Here is a 17,104-nt window from a genome sequence, read left to right as displayed (position 1 = left end):
TGTAATTGTATTCAGAATGAAATCCTACAATGACTTCTTAAAGAACCATATGCAACTAAAATTACATCAATTGGTTTTGTAATATAGTAGTAAATGTTTCTTTTGTGAATTCTTCATTGACACAATTATTCAACCCCTTAAAGAACTACCACTCTGAAGAACAGAGGTTCATTGAAGTGTTTTCAATCAGGTATTGAAAACACCTGTGGATGTCAGGGAACAGCAATAAAGCCTAATAAGCACCAATTAGGCAGCTTTAAAATGACTGTGATACTCAACTCCTTCTAAACATTTACTGGTGTGGTTACAAACATGGTGAAGTCAAAAGAATGGTCCAGGAAGACAAGAGAAGAGGTGATTAATCTTCACAGGAAGGGCAATGGCTATAAGAAGATTGCAAAGATGTTAAACATACCAAGAGACACCATAGGAAGCATCATTCGCAAATTCAAGGCAAAGGGCACTGTTGAAACGCTTCCTGGTCGTGGCAGAAAAAAGATGCTAACTGCGATCTGAAGCGTAGAGTGGAAAAAAGTCCCTGTGTGACTGCTGAGGAACTGAGAAAAGATTTGTCAGATGTGGGTACTGAAGTTTCTGCTCAGACAATACGGCGCACCCTGCGTACTGAAGGCCTCCATGCCAGAACTCCCGGGCACACCTCCTTGCTGTCTCCAAAGAATAAGAAGAGTCGACTGCAGTATGCCAAAAGTCATGTGGACAAACCACAGAAGTTTTGGGATAGTGTTCTGTGGAAAATTAGAACTGTTTGGGCCCATGGATCAACGCTATGTTTGGAGGAGGAAAAACAAGGCCTATGAAGAAAAGAACACCTTGCCTACTGTGAAGCATGGTGGGGGGTCAATCATGCTTTGGGGCTGTTTTGCTTCTGCAGGTACAGGGAAACTTCAGCGTGTGCAAGGTACCATGAATTCTCTTCAGTACCAGGACATATTGGATGACAATGTGTTGCAGTCCGTCACAAACCTGAGGCTTGGGAGACGTTGGACCTTTCAACAGGACAATGATCCCAAGCATACCTCCAAATCCACTAGAGCATGGTTGCAGAAAAAAGGCTGGAACATTTTGAAGTGGCCATCGCAGTCACCAGACTTACAACCGATTGAGAACCTCTGGTGGGACTTAAAGAAAGCAGTTGCAGTGCGCAAGCCTAAGAATGTGACTGAACTGGAGGCTTTTGCCCATGATGAATGGGCGAAGATACCCGTAGATCGCTGCAAGACACTTGTGTCAAGCTATGCTTCACGTTTAAAAGCTGTTTTAACTGTAAAAGGATGTTGTACTAAGTACTAAGATTGAATGTCACTTGGGGGTTGAATAAAACTGATAATGATGTGAGCACAGAAAAGACATTTGTGGTTATTTCATTATAAATGTTATGTTATATTTGTCTGACCTACACATGCCTCTTTGATGTAATTGTAAGCAGGATGACTGAATGATCAAAATCAATGTCAAACCGGCCAAAACAATCAATTTCAGTTGGGGTTGAATAATTTTGAGCACAACTGTATATTACCCAAGCACCAGCTTTACATAGTGAGTACATTGGCATCCAGCGTGTCGTATGAAGCTCATTGATGCCAGCAGGACCATAGTTTGACAAATCACTAACATCTACAACAGTGACGACCAGGGCAATGTGTCACAGCACACAGTTCATTGCAAACCTCTGCGTATGGGTCCCCATGCTAACTGCACCCCAATAATGCATGAAATGGACCCAAGATCATTGTGATGGATGTTTGAAGGAAAGTGGCCTCATCTGACAACTTAAGATTCCTGGTGCATCACACTGATGGTCGAGCGCAGATACGGCAATTACCATCAGAGGCTATGGCACCAGGATGAACTGTTAAATGGAGGCTGTGCAATATTTTCTGAGGACACTTTCAGACACATTTGCACCATCCTGGTCAGCTGCCAGGTATCTGAACATTGTTGTGGACCAATTGCACCCATTCATGGCAACTGTGTTCCCTGCAGCTGATGGCAATTACCAACAGGATAATCCACTATGCCACACTGCCAGAATCGTCAAGGGTTGGTTTAAAGAACATAATGGTGAATTTCTGTTAATGCATTGGCCTCTAAATTCATCTGACATGAACCAAATTGAACATTAGTGGTTTGACTTGGGAAAACATGTTTGCGCTACATCACCGCCACCCTGCGATATACAGGAAATGGAGGACCTGCTATTCTTGACTTTGTGGTAGATACCACAGGAAACCTATTGGCACCTTGTCAAATCAATGCTTCGCCTCATAGCTGCTGTTTTTCAGGCTAAAGCAGGGACTGCAAGATATTAGGCAGGTGGTCATGGCATGAACTGCATATTTTTTGACAGGGAAGTTATTCTAGGACCAACAAATAAATTGTCAATTTAAGCACAAACACAGCAGCCTGGTCAAATGTGGACTGTGCAAAATTACAAAGCATTTAACTAGTTACTATTTTATTCATTTTCTTAAGCACTGCAGTTAGTCTACTAAAAATAAGCAGGTTTGCAAGACTGCTACAGAAAATGTAAATATTACAGAGATTTGAAAATAAAATAATGAATATGCAAATATGTTTGGCCAATTAAATTGCCAAGGTACACAGTCGAGTGCACTTAACCCTGTGATGACTGAATGCACACAAGAGCATGTTCTAGTTATGCTAATAGTTTTTATCATTGTACACTTACATATAAGTTAAGACCTTGGATGATTTTTCAAGTAGACTTTAATGTGGTTTTACAGTTTGTCTGGCTCATGAAAGTCTGTCAGTCTCTTCAGTGTATGACAAATGTGTTTTGGCAAACCTAAAATAAATGATGGTTTCCATGGGAACGTCTCCACATAAATATTGTGCGTCTTTCGTGTTTTACAAAGCTCACAAAACCCTTTTCAGCAAGCTTTCAAAGACCAGATCCATAGTCATTGACATGCACACATGGAAATCAGCAGCAGATCTCATGGTTGAGTTTGCATGTGAACTAGTCACTAAAATAGCTCAAGTCAGTTAGACTAAGCGAAAGCACAGAAATAATCTCAGAAGACTAATTCTTTAAAATCAGGCTGCTGAAATGGTTGTTCCTCCATAACACTTGGGCTGGATTTATACCCAATTCCAATTTGTTGCCTGTATCTGATTTTTTGGACGACCCGCTTACATCATCTGGTAAAAGTGACTTGTATCTGATATCTGCATTTGCACAAAATACTTGGCAAAACAATTCAAGGTAAACATACTGACCTAGAACAGCTTAAACCACAAAGGAAGTAAAATGTCGCAATATGCAATGGACACAGACAAGATGATTGTACAAGATTATAGGGCTTTATACAAGACATAAAACTTCAACATTACTCCACTAAGGGTAGTCGTCGTCCTCCATTGCGATGATGTGATGCAGGTGGTGTCCACCTGAGTTGACGTCATTTGCCATCATTGCATTTTCAATGACGCATGACACATCTTGAGATGGGAATTTCCGATTCGTCCACTTACATTGCGTACGCAAATGCATGTATCCGATTCATATTCGATTTATTTCCACAAATGATTGAGGCCTGAAACGGATCAAAGAGTATTGCAATCTATGCACTTTTTTCTGCTTAAACCTTTGTGCGCCATATCCGGTGAGGAAAAAATCTGAATTGAGTCACTTCAAACATGCAGCCTAGATGGTTTAGCTTACATTTGAGATCCTCCTTCTGGAATTAGAAAGAGGATTTCTCAAAATAAAAATTCAGATTCTAATCCCACATTCTGACTGTGAAACTGAGCTTGTATAGCATTTGCTTATCCAAACAAATGTCATGTCAGGTTATAGTGGACTGGAAACGGCCGAGGCCTTTCAATGCAGTAAATTATCACCTGTGCGGTGCCATTTATTTTCATGAGCGCTGCTACCGATTCTATGACACCACATTTAACACCCCAACCGTCTGCTGAAAATGAGCCAATAAAACCTCAGCCATGAAATGATCTAAACCAGGACACAAACATGATCTATTACAGACAGATAAAATCAAGGTTCCTTTAACCTTGAACAAATCCACCTTCTGCTTTCAATTGGTCGCTTTTCTTTGATTCTACCGAAAAAAGAGATGTTTCAGACATAGCGAATGGTGAAACCAAAGCTCTCTGTGAACATCTGTACTTGCCATTCAGTTCATCTTATATTCCTAAACACAATGAGAACTGACTGTGAGACATTGCAATCTTAGCATGCACAGTGTGACATCTCACCTGAAGATCACAGAAAATATCACTCTTTCTATTTCCTGCTGTCTCACTTTTACTTCACACTTGAGCTTTATATTCACACATCTGATCTGCTTTACAACAACACTGCATTCGTTTTAGCAGTAAATGTTGCATAAATGTTTAAACAGAGCAAATAGTATATTAGTAGAAACTGTAATGCTTCCTCCTAATATATATATATATATATATAATATACGTTTCTTATCACTTTTTATTTAAATATATATATAAAAAATATGGTCTATTGAAGCCAAATTATTTTTTTTTTTATTACATATTTTTGTTAAGTACCCATAAAATTTTACATAATAAAGAAAAATGTGATCAGGTTTTTAATTTTACAAGAAAAGGACTTTGTTAAGTGTAGCAAAAATATGTTTTTGTGCAGTTTTCGTCTGAGCAAAATGTATTGCTTATTGGGCCAATTTAAAAGAGACCACATTCAAGTCTATATGAACACATTTGCTACCATAAACATACATTTAAGCCATACCGAGCACTTTGGCTGGTTGCTGATATGTCAACTTCACTGTCACAAAAATGGTTCAGATAATGTTTTAACGTTTACTTTAGATAAAAGGTGATAAATTAAATCTGTCCTTAATGCAAATATTGATGTCTTGACTTAATGATGGGTTTTTGAATGAACTACTCTGTATAAAGTAATATTATTAAAATCTCTGTTTAAGTGGTGCATCTTTATATTGTTTCCCTGATGTCTGTTTTACAGCGTGCATACACTCACCCATGGTATTAACCTTAGGAGAAAGAGCTTTCATTCATCAGTGTTTTCATCAGTATAACTTGTTTATGTACAAGACATTTGGGTTAATATGTTTACGCATTTGTTGATATGCAACCAAAGATTTGAAATTATGTTGTGTGGTAATAATAGTCATGCTGTTGATATAGTTTGACAAGCCTTAAACAAAACTCATTTAAGACACAAGCACACTCATGAACATAATCAATCCCTCACTTCCCCAAATCTATCACTGTTTTTGAAATTTGCCTGCTTAAACATCCTTTATAGATCACAGATTCATCTGATTCACACATTCATCTGATTCACACATTCATCTGATTCACACATTTATCACAGATTCACACATTCATCTGATTCACAGATTTATCTGATTCACACATTCATCTGATTCACACATTCGTCTGATTCACACGTTATCTTATTCACAGATTCATCTGATTTACAGATTCATCTGATTTACACATTCATCTGATTCACACATTCGTCTGATTCACACGTTATCTTATTCACAGATTCATCTGATTCACAGATTCATCTGATTTACACATTCATCTGATTCACACATTCATCTAATTCACAGATTCATCTGATTCACAGATTCATGGATTCATCTGGTTCACAGATTCATTTGATTCACACATTCGTCTGATACACACATTCGTCTGATTCACAGATTCATCTGATTCACCCATTCGTCTGATTCACAGATTCATTTGATTCACACGTTCGTCTGATACACACATTCATCTGATATACACATTCGTCTGATACACGCATTCATCTTATTCACAGATTCATTTGATTCACACATTCGTCTGATTCACACATTCGTCTGATTCACACATTCGTCTGATTCACACATTTGTCTGATACACACATTCGTCTGATACACACATTCGTCTGATTCACCCATTCGTCTGATTCACCCATTCGTCTTATTCACAGATTCATTTGATTCACACGTTTGTCTGATACACACATTCATCTGATATACACATTCGTCTGATACACGCATTCATCTGATTCACAGATTCATCTGATTTACACATTCATCTGATTCACACATTCGTCTGATTCACACGTTATCTTATTCACAGATTCATCTGATTCACAGATTCATCTGATTCACACATTCATCTGATACACACATTCGTCTGATTCACACATTCGTCTGATTCACACATTCGTCTTATTCACAGATTTATTTGATTCACACGTTTGTCTGATACACACATTCATCTGATATACACATTTGTCTGATTCATCTTATTCACAGATTAATTTGATTCACACATTTGTCTGATACACGCATTCATCTTATTCACAGATTCATTTGATTCACACATTCATCTGATTCACACATTCATCTGACTCACACATTCGTCTTACTCACACATTCATCTGATTCACAGATTCATTTGATTCACAGATTCATCTGATTCACACATTCATCTGATACACACATTCGTCTGATTCACACATTCATCTGATTCACACATTCGTCTGATTCACACATTCGTCTTACTCACAGATTCATTTGATTCACACGTTTGTCTGATACACACATTTGTCTGATATACACATTTGTCTGATTCATCTTATTCACAGATTAATTTGATTCACACATTCATCTGATACACGCATTCATCTTATTCAAAGATTCATCTGATTCACACATTCATCTGATTCACACATTCATCTGACTCACACATTCATCTGATTCACACATTCATCTGATTCACAGATTCATCTGATTCACCGATTCATCTGATTCACTGATTCATCTCATTCACTGATTCATCTGCTTCACAGATTCATTTGATTCACAGATTCGTCTGATTCACACATTTGTGTGATACACACATTCGTCTGATTCACACATTCGTCTGATTCACACATTCATCTAATTCACAGGTCATCTGATTCACAGATTCATCTGTTTCACAGATTCATCTGATTCACCCATTCGTCTGATTCACACATTCGTCTTACTCACACATTCATCTTATTCATAGATTAATTTGATTCACACATTCGTCTGATACACACGCTCATCTAATACATGCATTCGTCTGATACACACATTTGTCTGATTCACACATTCATCTTATTCACAGATTAATTTGATTCACACATTCGTCTGATACACACATTCATCTTATTCACAGATTCATTTGATTCACACATTCATCTGATTCACACATTGATCTGACTCACACATTCATCTGATTCACAGATTCATCTGATTCACAGATTCATTTGATTCACAGATTCGTCTGATTCACACATTTGTCTGATTCACACATTCGTCTTACTCACACATTCATCTTATTCATAGATTAATTTGATTTACACATTCGTCTGATACACACGTTCATCTAATACATGCATTCGTCTGATACACACATTTGTCTGATACACACATTCGTCTGATACATAGAGTTATCTAAGCAGCGAGTCAGTAGATACTCATGCAGGTTTTTAATTCTGTTTACAAAACCAGAATCAAAATGGTCCATATAAGTCTTTGTTACCATTTGATGAGTACTTATTTCTCATATTGTAGAAAAAATGTAGACAGTTTTTTTAAGTGATGTCAGTGTGTTCTTTGACCTCTCTGTGTGTCCATTTTTGGCAATTTGAAAATGATCATTTGAGAAAAAAGTAAAGCAACAGCAGTTCATCGTTTTCGGTCAAGTAACAGCTTACCAAACAGAAAGGCACATTTTCTGACATCAGTTAAAGATATAATTCTCCCTGAACTAAAAATATTGTCTTCATCCTCGTTCCAAACCCACATGACTTTATATCTAAAGAGCACAAAAAGTTTTGGACACAAAGGGAAAAGTTTTCAGTGAATTTCCATTTAAATGTTGTTTTGCTCCACACATAGCGGTTCATACGGCTTAAGAAATGAAAACACCTGTAGCTGAATCTTGAAGTTTCCTAGTGTCCATTCCCTTAATCTGTTGTTATTTTAAGGTCATGTGGGTTCTGGGGTGAATGAATCCTTTAACCCTTTGCCTACTGCTATTTTCTGTCTTTCTAGGGTTGATGTTCTTTCTGCTCGAGTCTTTTGTTCCTCTCTTGTTCTCTGGCCTGAGCCGGTGCAAAACCGTTTTGCTGTTTCGATTCTTCAGGATAGTGAGGCAAACACGTGAAGCTAGTGTTCACCTCCTTTCCCATCCTCTCCTCCTCTACCTCCTCCTCTTCATCTTCTTTTCTGTCATCTCCGAGTGTGACGTTACTGCTGTTACTGCTGAGAACCTCGTCGGCTTTGCTCGTGTCTTCTGGGATATTCCTGCTGAGATCTTTAACCCTGTTGCGTTTGGCCAGTTTGTTGAGCGAGCCGAAACGGTTGAAGATGTTTTCCTCCGAGGACATCTGCTGTCCGCTGTTCTCGGCTTTGAGACGGAGGTTGTTCAGTTTGGTGTCGATGCTCTCATGCGAGGAGGTCTTGAAACGCCCGGTGTCCAGGCTGGCGAAGACGGCTCTTTTTTCAGGCGACAGCATGTCGAGCGAGTGAGCGCGCTGCTCCAGTCCCAGACGTCTGCGCTCCATGCTGCGGATGGTGGCGGCACGCTGCAGTTTGTCGTGGATCTCGCCGCTCAGACGCCTGCGTGTTTCTCGTAACTCCGCCCGAACGTTCGCTTTCCATTCGGCTGCATGTGCTTTAAACCCTCCCACCTGCGATAAAGATCATATTTATATGTGTGATTCATATACGATGTTATAATGCACAGATCATACGATACATAATCATACCTCCTCTTTAGTTTTCTTGGACAGAACCCTGAGCCAGTCTCCGATCATACTCAGAACCGCTGCAAAATACGCCAGACCCACCAAAATCCAAAACCAGACCAGAGGTTTGTACCATTTCATGTATTCGATTTTACGATCCCCACCTGCATATCAATGTGGTACGGTATTGATTACAACATTGATTAAATCCATCAATATAAATAAGACATGAACGTCAACAAAACTTCAAATCACTTCTTTTCATCTGTCCACATACCTGCAACGTAGTCTCCAATGCCAACAGTCGTAAGAGTTATAACCACAAAGTATATCGCCTCTAAAGTACTCCAACCCTCGATGTGTTTGAAGATAAACGCTGGTATGGTGACAAACACGATACAGCCTGCCAGGATGAAGAGAATGGTCGAGGTGACGCGGATTTTAGTCTGACTGATCTGTTTGTGTTTCTGCTGTAGAGGATCGATAACACAGAATACATTTAAAACAAGGTTAAACATAAGCCAATTAAGCTTCAATGAAAATTTGCAAAGACAGACATTTTTATTCTTTAGAATGACGTATTGATGTGTGCCTGGAAAGTCAATATTGATTTTATGTTTCACGTTTGCTGAAAAAGCAGCAGAGAATACTTGGCTGAATATTTTTAAATAAGTTCAGCTTACCCTGAAAATCTTTTCCACTTTTAAGATGCTCTTTATAAACATGGTCCCTAGTTGATCGCCGATCCCAGCCAGCAGGAAGCCGAACAAAGGGATGCCAAATATGGCATAGAGAATACAGAAAATCTTTCCGCCCTCGGTGCTTGGAGCGATGTTTCCGTAGCCTGACGACGTGGGTGTTAAAGACAAGAGGTTATTTAACACATCTACAGCAAACCAGCGAGACACAGACACACAACAAGACAATTGTTGGGTTGGGCTGAGAGAACATGGCAGTAATTATAGATGCTTTAACTAAAGACAAACTCAAGACATTTTCAGTCTGACAGGTGTAAACTGTTTAAAATTTGCCTTTATTTCGGTGAGCAAATCTCAGCATCTAGACAAATCCATCAAGACTTTACCTACATTGAAGATGATGAGGAATGGTAAATAATGATAAGTGTTATTTGTACCTATAGTGGTAATGACGGTTCCAGCGAAGAAGAAGGCACTGGAGAGATCCCAGTGACTGGAATTATAAGATGTTTCTCCAATCGGACTCACTCCGGCGCTGACCGCATCTACAGCATGCTGGGTCAAGATACAGAAACAAATTCAGGCTTACATTTAAAAGCTAGATTACTAGATTACAAGATATCAAGCGGTCATGATTTATATCAGAGCTCTGGAAACAAGGTTGTGTTTTACAAGACTCTAATCCCAGTGTTTGCTATATTTCATAAGTCATTTCCAGGGCTGTGAATTGAGTGGATGGACTCGGTGATCGATTATTCCTCTGCACAATAGCATCATTATTCTTAAAGCTTCAGGTCACATCGGTGAAGTTATTGTGCTTCAGTGGCAAAGATGCTCTGTGTCTCTGTACTGAAGATCAATGTGCTCTTTGTCTTTTATAATTAGATCAGGTTGTGTGATTCTTTTCAAACTTGTTTAGGAATAAAAGGATAAATGTGTCTGGTCCCTGAACCCGAGGACACTGAGATTAACAGACCTAGTTCCTGCTTCCGTGAACCTCATTACACCCCTTATCTACTGGCCTCGCTTCAACATGACTCCCAGCAGATGTCTGGCCAGCAACCACTGACCGCTTCCCATTTAATCTACTATATAACTATAACTATAACTATAACTATATATATATATGGATTCTTACTGATTGTATGGGGTGGACAGGTGTCTTTATGCAGCTTAAACAGGTGCATCTAATTTAGGATAATAAATGGAGGTCTTTAAGGGGCAAAATGTTTTAATTACCAAAAATTGTATAATGTAGTATCTAATATATATTATATCCTCTATGTCTGGTTCTCTCTTAAAGGGTTTTGTTTCTTTCCTCCTAATAAAATTATGGGTTTTCCATTATTTCCATTATTAAAGCGTAACTAAACCCCTGGTCAAAGCCTGACTCCACCCACTGGCAATATTTGAAAAATGCAAGAAAAGTGGGCAGATCCCAACGGAGATAGAGGGGAGGAACTAAGCTCATACCAAGTGTGTGGTGAGATCGTAACAAGGGCGTGGTGAGCTTGAACCTGCTTACGTCACGAGTCATTTTTTGGACCCAACATCCAATAGGAAAATTCAACTGCAGTAGCCACTGTTCAACCTGAAGAGGGCAGCACTCAGACGTTTTTACACCATATATTGCAGTATTGAAACACTGTATATCTTAATGTCAAAAAACTTACTAAAATCAATGAACAGCACTAATAAAGGATCATTCTTACAGATCATTAACTAAATAAAGTTGGTTTAGGATTTAGTTACTCTTTAATGATGAGTAAATTCAATATATCGGTATGTTCTGTCTGAGCATGCTCGCCAGCTTTGGTATGTTTATAATATTCCCCTAAATCTTATCGCTCTTTTGGCATCACTATAAGATATAAATGTGGTCTGACCATTTCTGTTTATTATAGTAGCAAATAATGGCCACTCCATGCAAACTATTGCGAAACATAAATCATATCATATAAAAGATTAAAGCAATATTCAATAAAACAACACTGTAAAAAATATGCAGCATTTTTTTGTTAAATTAACATGTATTTTTATGTTACTTTAAACAATTTCAAATTGAATTTATAAGTTATGTCAACTTTTTAAGCCAAAATTTAAAATAAAAGTTTGAATTGACTTGCAAAACCAAATTGTTTTAACAAGTTATTTTTTTACAGTAAAATTGTTGTAATTGAGAAAGCCATTTTCTCTGATTAATCTTTCTCCATTTCAGATAGAAATAGCCAAGTGTCCTGATGGAAAAATGAGTTTGAGTCAGTCTGTTCATAGCCAAGAACAACAACACACAGCCTGCTGTCACTCATGACATCAACAACATGTCTGACATTATATACATCTAATTCTGGAGAGAAATGTATTAAAAATCTTTGAAACTATTTCACAAATAAGGTCTCATCTTTGTTTTGGTCCTTTGCTTTGGATATAAAATTGCTTTAGAATATTAACTGAGAATTTCAATAACTTAAGTAAATACAGTTTATTGAAAGATTACAGAAACAACATTTTTTGCTTACATGCAATAACAACAAAAACATAAATACAGTATGTAAATTACATTGTATGAATTCTGTCGATGCTATGACATTAATCCTAATGGTCCATCGAGACACAGTTTCAGCATGTGTCATGTTGACTTTTCAGTGGGGTTTTATTCTTGAGGGTCTATGCCATTTAATGGGACAAACAATAACAAATGTATGTGAAGCCTTTTCCCAAAAACACCATGTCAAAAAAGGTACAAGAAGGTACAAAAGTTATCAATTGTGTACCTAAAATGTGCATACTATCTCAAAGATACATATCTGTACCAAAATGGAGCTTTTAAAAAGTCCAAGTGCCAACTTGTAAACCTTTTTTCTGAGAGTAAAGGGGACTAACATGTTTTCTTGTAAATAAGCATTTTTTTAATCAGACTCTTAATGGATTCTGACAACAAATCTGTATTTCTAATTCATCTGAGGCTGAAATTATGCGGATTTAAAGCAAAGCATTTGTTGAATATTACATGCAGAGAGCATTTGGTTAATATAGCCTATCATTGTCTCATTTTTGATTGAGGTTTTACATCACCTCAATTGATTTTTGGAAATGTAATTAGCAGATATGGAGGTTTCTGTTAGATGCTTGCATGAATGGAAGCTTTATAAAATGAAGCATGTGATCACAGACATCATCTGTCTGCTTAGGCATGAATGTCAGCTTTGCTAACTAAAACTCTTTATTGAGCGGTCACAGTTAGCATGTTTCCAGGTAAATTATGAATAATTTGTGTGATTTTGTTGTAAATAAACTCTTTTTTTCATGATGAATGTTAATCTACTACAGTAACAGTGCCAAGGTCTTGGGTTTGAGTCCTGGGGAAAGCAGGGACTGATAAATGGCATAGCTTAAGTCTACTGTAAATCACTTTAAATAAATATCTACTACAATGTTAATGGATAAGGCAAGTTTAAACATTTAACATTAAACACTATCTTTGGCTAATAGACTTTTATTATTCAGATGATTCTGTGTATAGTAGGCTAGTAGTCAATACACAGTATTGTAATCCATTCTGAACATAGTTATTGATCTCTCAAGTGGCCATCTGCTTTCCTGACATCTAAGATCCCTGGACATTTACATCTTATTTAAGTATCTGATGCTGTTCCAGATTATATTATAGAATGGAAATATGTCTTATCATATCATACACCCTTCCTGTAATTTCTTTGCCGATGTACGGTATGTAGGATGCTCTGTGAGAAATCAATGCAAAGCTTTAATTGACGGCAACACATTTTCATTTCTTTTTATATGAGATATGAGTCTTAGTTAGCGTGCACACCTTATGCGGTGTATGTTTTCAAATGTTTCCAATGAAAGCGCAGCTTTTTAAAAATGCCAGCAGCTGGCGGGTTTTGTCCACACTGAGCACCGGCGGCTGGTAACTTCTTTTTCGAGGGCGCACGATGCGAGCTCGTCACAACATGTATTTAGTCCGTCATGTGTGTGGCTCGTCATGTCAAAATATGTGTTGCGTCATGGGAACCATGTGCATCATGCATCTTGTCAAAATATGTGCTGCTAAAGGGTTTATGATAAAAGTGACGCTCGCGTTTGCCAGATACTCGCTTAATCTCATGTGTAATCATAGTTTAGTGTTAAGTTAGTGTCTTGTAAGTATTTTGTGTACGTGAGTGTCTCTTTTATCATAAACCCTTTAGACGTGCGTGCAGCAGGCACGTATGTTGACAGGACGTCTGCACGCTTTGGTGTGCACACCCCCTTACTGAGTCGTGCTGGTGGATCACATAACACAAAATGTTGCTTAAAATGAGAACTGGCACAATCACAGCCAATAATCCTGTGAGATGCCAGAAGGAGTTCATGTCTGTCTTGGAGTGACATTTACTGATCGATTAGAGGCGCACGCTTGCTGAGGGAACAGCAGAAGAGTCATTCGGTTAAAGAGACTGTGGGAATGATGTTCGTGACACGCACCATTGGAAAGTTTTAGATATTCAGCACTGACGGCACTTATACGTGACCAGAAAAACCTTTTGAAACTAAAAGTGCTTTACATATAATACTGCATCACCAGAATACATTACAGTCTATTTCCAAATTATTTAAATAAAAAAAATTAAAAGAACAAGCATTTGTCACTCATAGATAGAATTGAATATCATACAGTCTGATCTTACCTTAATAAGATCTTCAAGCTCTGCTGTGGAAACACACGGGTTCCTCTGCAGAAACGAAGCTTTCTCTTGAGCGATGGTGTCTTTCTTGTTACTCTCGAAAGGTTGCTCCATTGCACGAAAAGCCAGACCACCGCACACTAGATAGACCACTACCACCACAAATACAGCCAGGACCGTTTTCCATTTCATGACAGAATGAAGAGTCGATCCGTCCCCTCCGGAGTCCATACCTGCGACCACGCTGGCCGAACGAGAGGTGATGGAGAGACGTGGTAGGGGACAGTGGCCGTTCGTTTTAATTTCACAGCCCATAGGGTTCTGCATGGTAGCCACGCTGGCTTGAACCAAGCTGGACTGAACTCCACCGGCCTGGACCTTCTTTGGTGGGATTATGTTTGTTTGAACAGCCACTGGAGAGACACAGAAAAAAAAAACATACTGTATAATGTTGGAAGATATAAACTACAGGGGTCATATGACAAACATTTTAGTAGCTCAGAAGACTCGGGGAGATCTCGATTTCCTTCAGGTGTCATAGACATGCATTAGGAGAACAGATCTATACAATGGATGTGGAGAGTAGAGCTTAGATCATCTGGTCTTGAAAGTATGTGATGAGAGATCATCGAGTTAATATCGACCCTTCTCACTTTAATCCTTTTGGTGTTTGATGGCCTGATTTGATTTTTGACTGAAGTCTCTATTTGATCTTCGTTTAATATAAATATATAGAAGAAACTTAGCTTTTCTTTTCTTATTTTTGCCAATTCTCCCACATGATGACCTTAAACATTTTATTAGGTTTATCTTAGACACAAAAATATCATTGAGGTTAGGCAAATTACAATGCATTGAATGGCAATTTGGCTAAGTGGATGAAATGAAAAATAACAATTTTGATCCTGATCATTATGTTATCTCAGCATGATCTGTTTCTGTCCTAAAGTTTTACTCTGTCATAGACATCTGTACCCCTCTTCTGTGTATACAACATTGAACACAAAGTACTTATTTGTGATGTTAAATAATAAATGGCAACCCACCAAGTTAAATTCCTTGTTGATTGTAAATGGGGTGAATTTGACCCAATGATTCATTCTCACGAACAGACATCTGAAGGACATTTAAGAGATGATAACCCACTCAGACACATTAGTAGACAAATGGATTGTATAATTAGATTTTAAGAGCGTATAGTATGAATTCAGAGTAGAGTCAAGGAAGGGTCTAGATCAAGAATCGTTTATATATTCACAACATGCAGCGCAGCTGTGTGCAGTCACCCCTGTATAAAGAAAAACCCCTGCTGTCTTTGTGGGGGACAGGGGGTGGGGCCTGTGAGTCAGAATGATGTAATCCCACCCCATTATTTATGCAAACCCCACCCTTTACCATGTTTCAGCAGATTCTACCTTTCTGTTTATAAAACTAAATAGAAAAGCTATTTTTGAGTGGTGTTTTTCAATAAACTTGCTTGTTTTAATGTCAGTATCTGTTGTTGAGCAGATCTACACATATGTATGTGTGAATTTTACAGCAATGCATGGCCCAATAATCAATACATACACTTGGACAACAATAAATTTTGACTTTGAGTCACTAAAGGACGGCCAGAGAACTGACATCACGATTTACACCCTATTCCAATCGATATCTAATAAAGTCGCTAACAAATATTTGAATCATTCCCATGAGCATTCAACCAGAACTATTTAAAGACTTTAACAACGCTTGTTTGTTTCGCTTGATGATTTATGAAACATGCTAATTACAGTAATGACAACATTTTAGACTTTACAGAAACTTTAAGTGTAAAGACTTTATAAAATGTTACTGTTTATCTGAGAAACTGCATTTAGAGAAACTATAGCAAATGTAATGTTAACCATGATGCTTTATTATGACTATATTAATAATTTTATATGATATTATACAATTAATAACATACAATATTATACAATCATATTAATGTATAATATATAATAGCCTACTTGTTTATTAATATATAGACCTAATCCATTTCACATGTTTTCTACAAACCTAATTAGTGTCTTATTATTTGACTAAACCAATTCTTAAAACCATACAGTTAAAGTGCATGAACATGAGGTTATACTTGAGGTTACATGTGGAAAATTTACGACATGAGCAATAACCTTAGACCAAATGTAAACTCTCTGCTGATTAAATTATTCTCTCCCTCATCAAACCAGTTAAAAATTAATACATAACTTTAAACAAATAATGATATTTAACAGACCTTGTTCCGGATCCCAGTTCACCTGTTTCTTTGGATTTTCTAAAGGGAATTTCATGATGGTCACGTCGCACTTTAAGAGTTCCGGTAATTAATAAGACAATAAACCTATCCAAACATTCGCACAAATCCACGAGTCCAAATGACTGTACATTCTCGCGTCTTTTGGCTTATCCAATCCTTTGGAACATGCAAGATGCTGAGGAAAACGCAAGAGCGCATTGTGTTCAGTGGTACTGATGAGAGATCACGCCTCACTCTCTCCATATAGCCTAACCCAATATCACCCAACCCATCAAACACACACACACACACACACACACACACACACACACACACACACACACACACAGCACTTTACACAAACCCAATACACCAAGAAAAAATAAACAAACGTTAACACAATACAAAATCTGGAAGTGCGCGTCAGCATTGCGCGTAAATCAGTTTCCTTTGTTTCAGTGTCTCATCCTTTGTTTCAGGCATCCTTTACGCATTTAGTTATACAGGAGATTTCAGTAAATTTTGGTAGTCGTTATAATAGAAACAAGATGGTGTAATGTCGTGTAAGGTTTAAAAATAGTGTTACTTACTGATCATCGCCTTTATGCCGTGTACAGAAGCGGCTGAAGTGCCGGTGTGGTTGGCACATGGAGAGCAGGTGCACAGA

The 17,104-nt window shown here is 37.9% G+C and overlaps 2 protein-coding genes across 3 annotated transcripts in view; both read right to left on the bottom strand.

Moving 5' to 3' along the window:
- LOC129418154 (calpain-14) overlaps positions 1 to 17,104 on the bottom strand; it is a 142,800-nt gene that overhangs the window by 102,173 nt on the left and 23,523 nt on the right. The gene's annotated exons all lie outside the window — the stretch shown is intronic.
- Positions 7,434 to 16,933, bottom strand: kcnk10b (potassium channel, subfamily K, member 10b). 2 transcript variants are annotated; one of them, XM_055173270.2, is made up of 7 exons: positions 16,438 to 16,933; positions 14,178 to 14,587; positions 9,924 to 10,041; positions 9,472 to 9,632; positions 9,066 to 9,255; positions 8,810 to 8,952; positions 7,434 to 8,731 (listed from the first exon to the last, which is right to left on the bottom strand). In XM_055173270.2, exons 1-7 carry the CDS (start codon positions 16,490 to 16,492, stop codon positions 8,090 to 8,092), a joined length of 1,719 nt encoding a protein of 572 aa, XP_055029245.1. In that variant the 5' UTR covers positions 16,493 to 16,933; the 3' UTR covers positions 7,434 to 8,089. The 2 variants fall into 2 exon arrangements, with proteins under 2 accessions (XP_055029245.1, XP_055029244.1); XM_055173269.2 differs by having other exon boundaries at positions 7,438 to 8,731; positions 9,066 to 9,258; positions 16,438 to 16,931.

This window comes from Misgurnus anguillicaudatus, chromosome 7, assembly GCF_027580225.2.
Source record: "Misgurnus anguillicaudatus chromosome 7, ASM2758022v2, whole genome shotgun sequence".
NCBI classification, from domain to species: Eukaryota; Metazoa; Chordata; class Actinopteri; order Cypriniformes; family Cobitidae; genus Misgurnus; species Misgurnus anguillicaudatus.
This window is presented reverse-complemented; position numbering and strand designations above follow the sequence as displayed.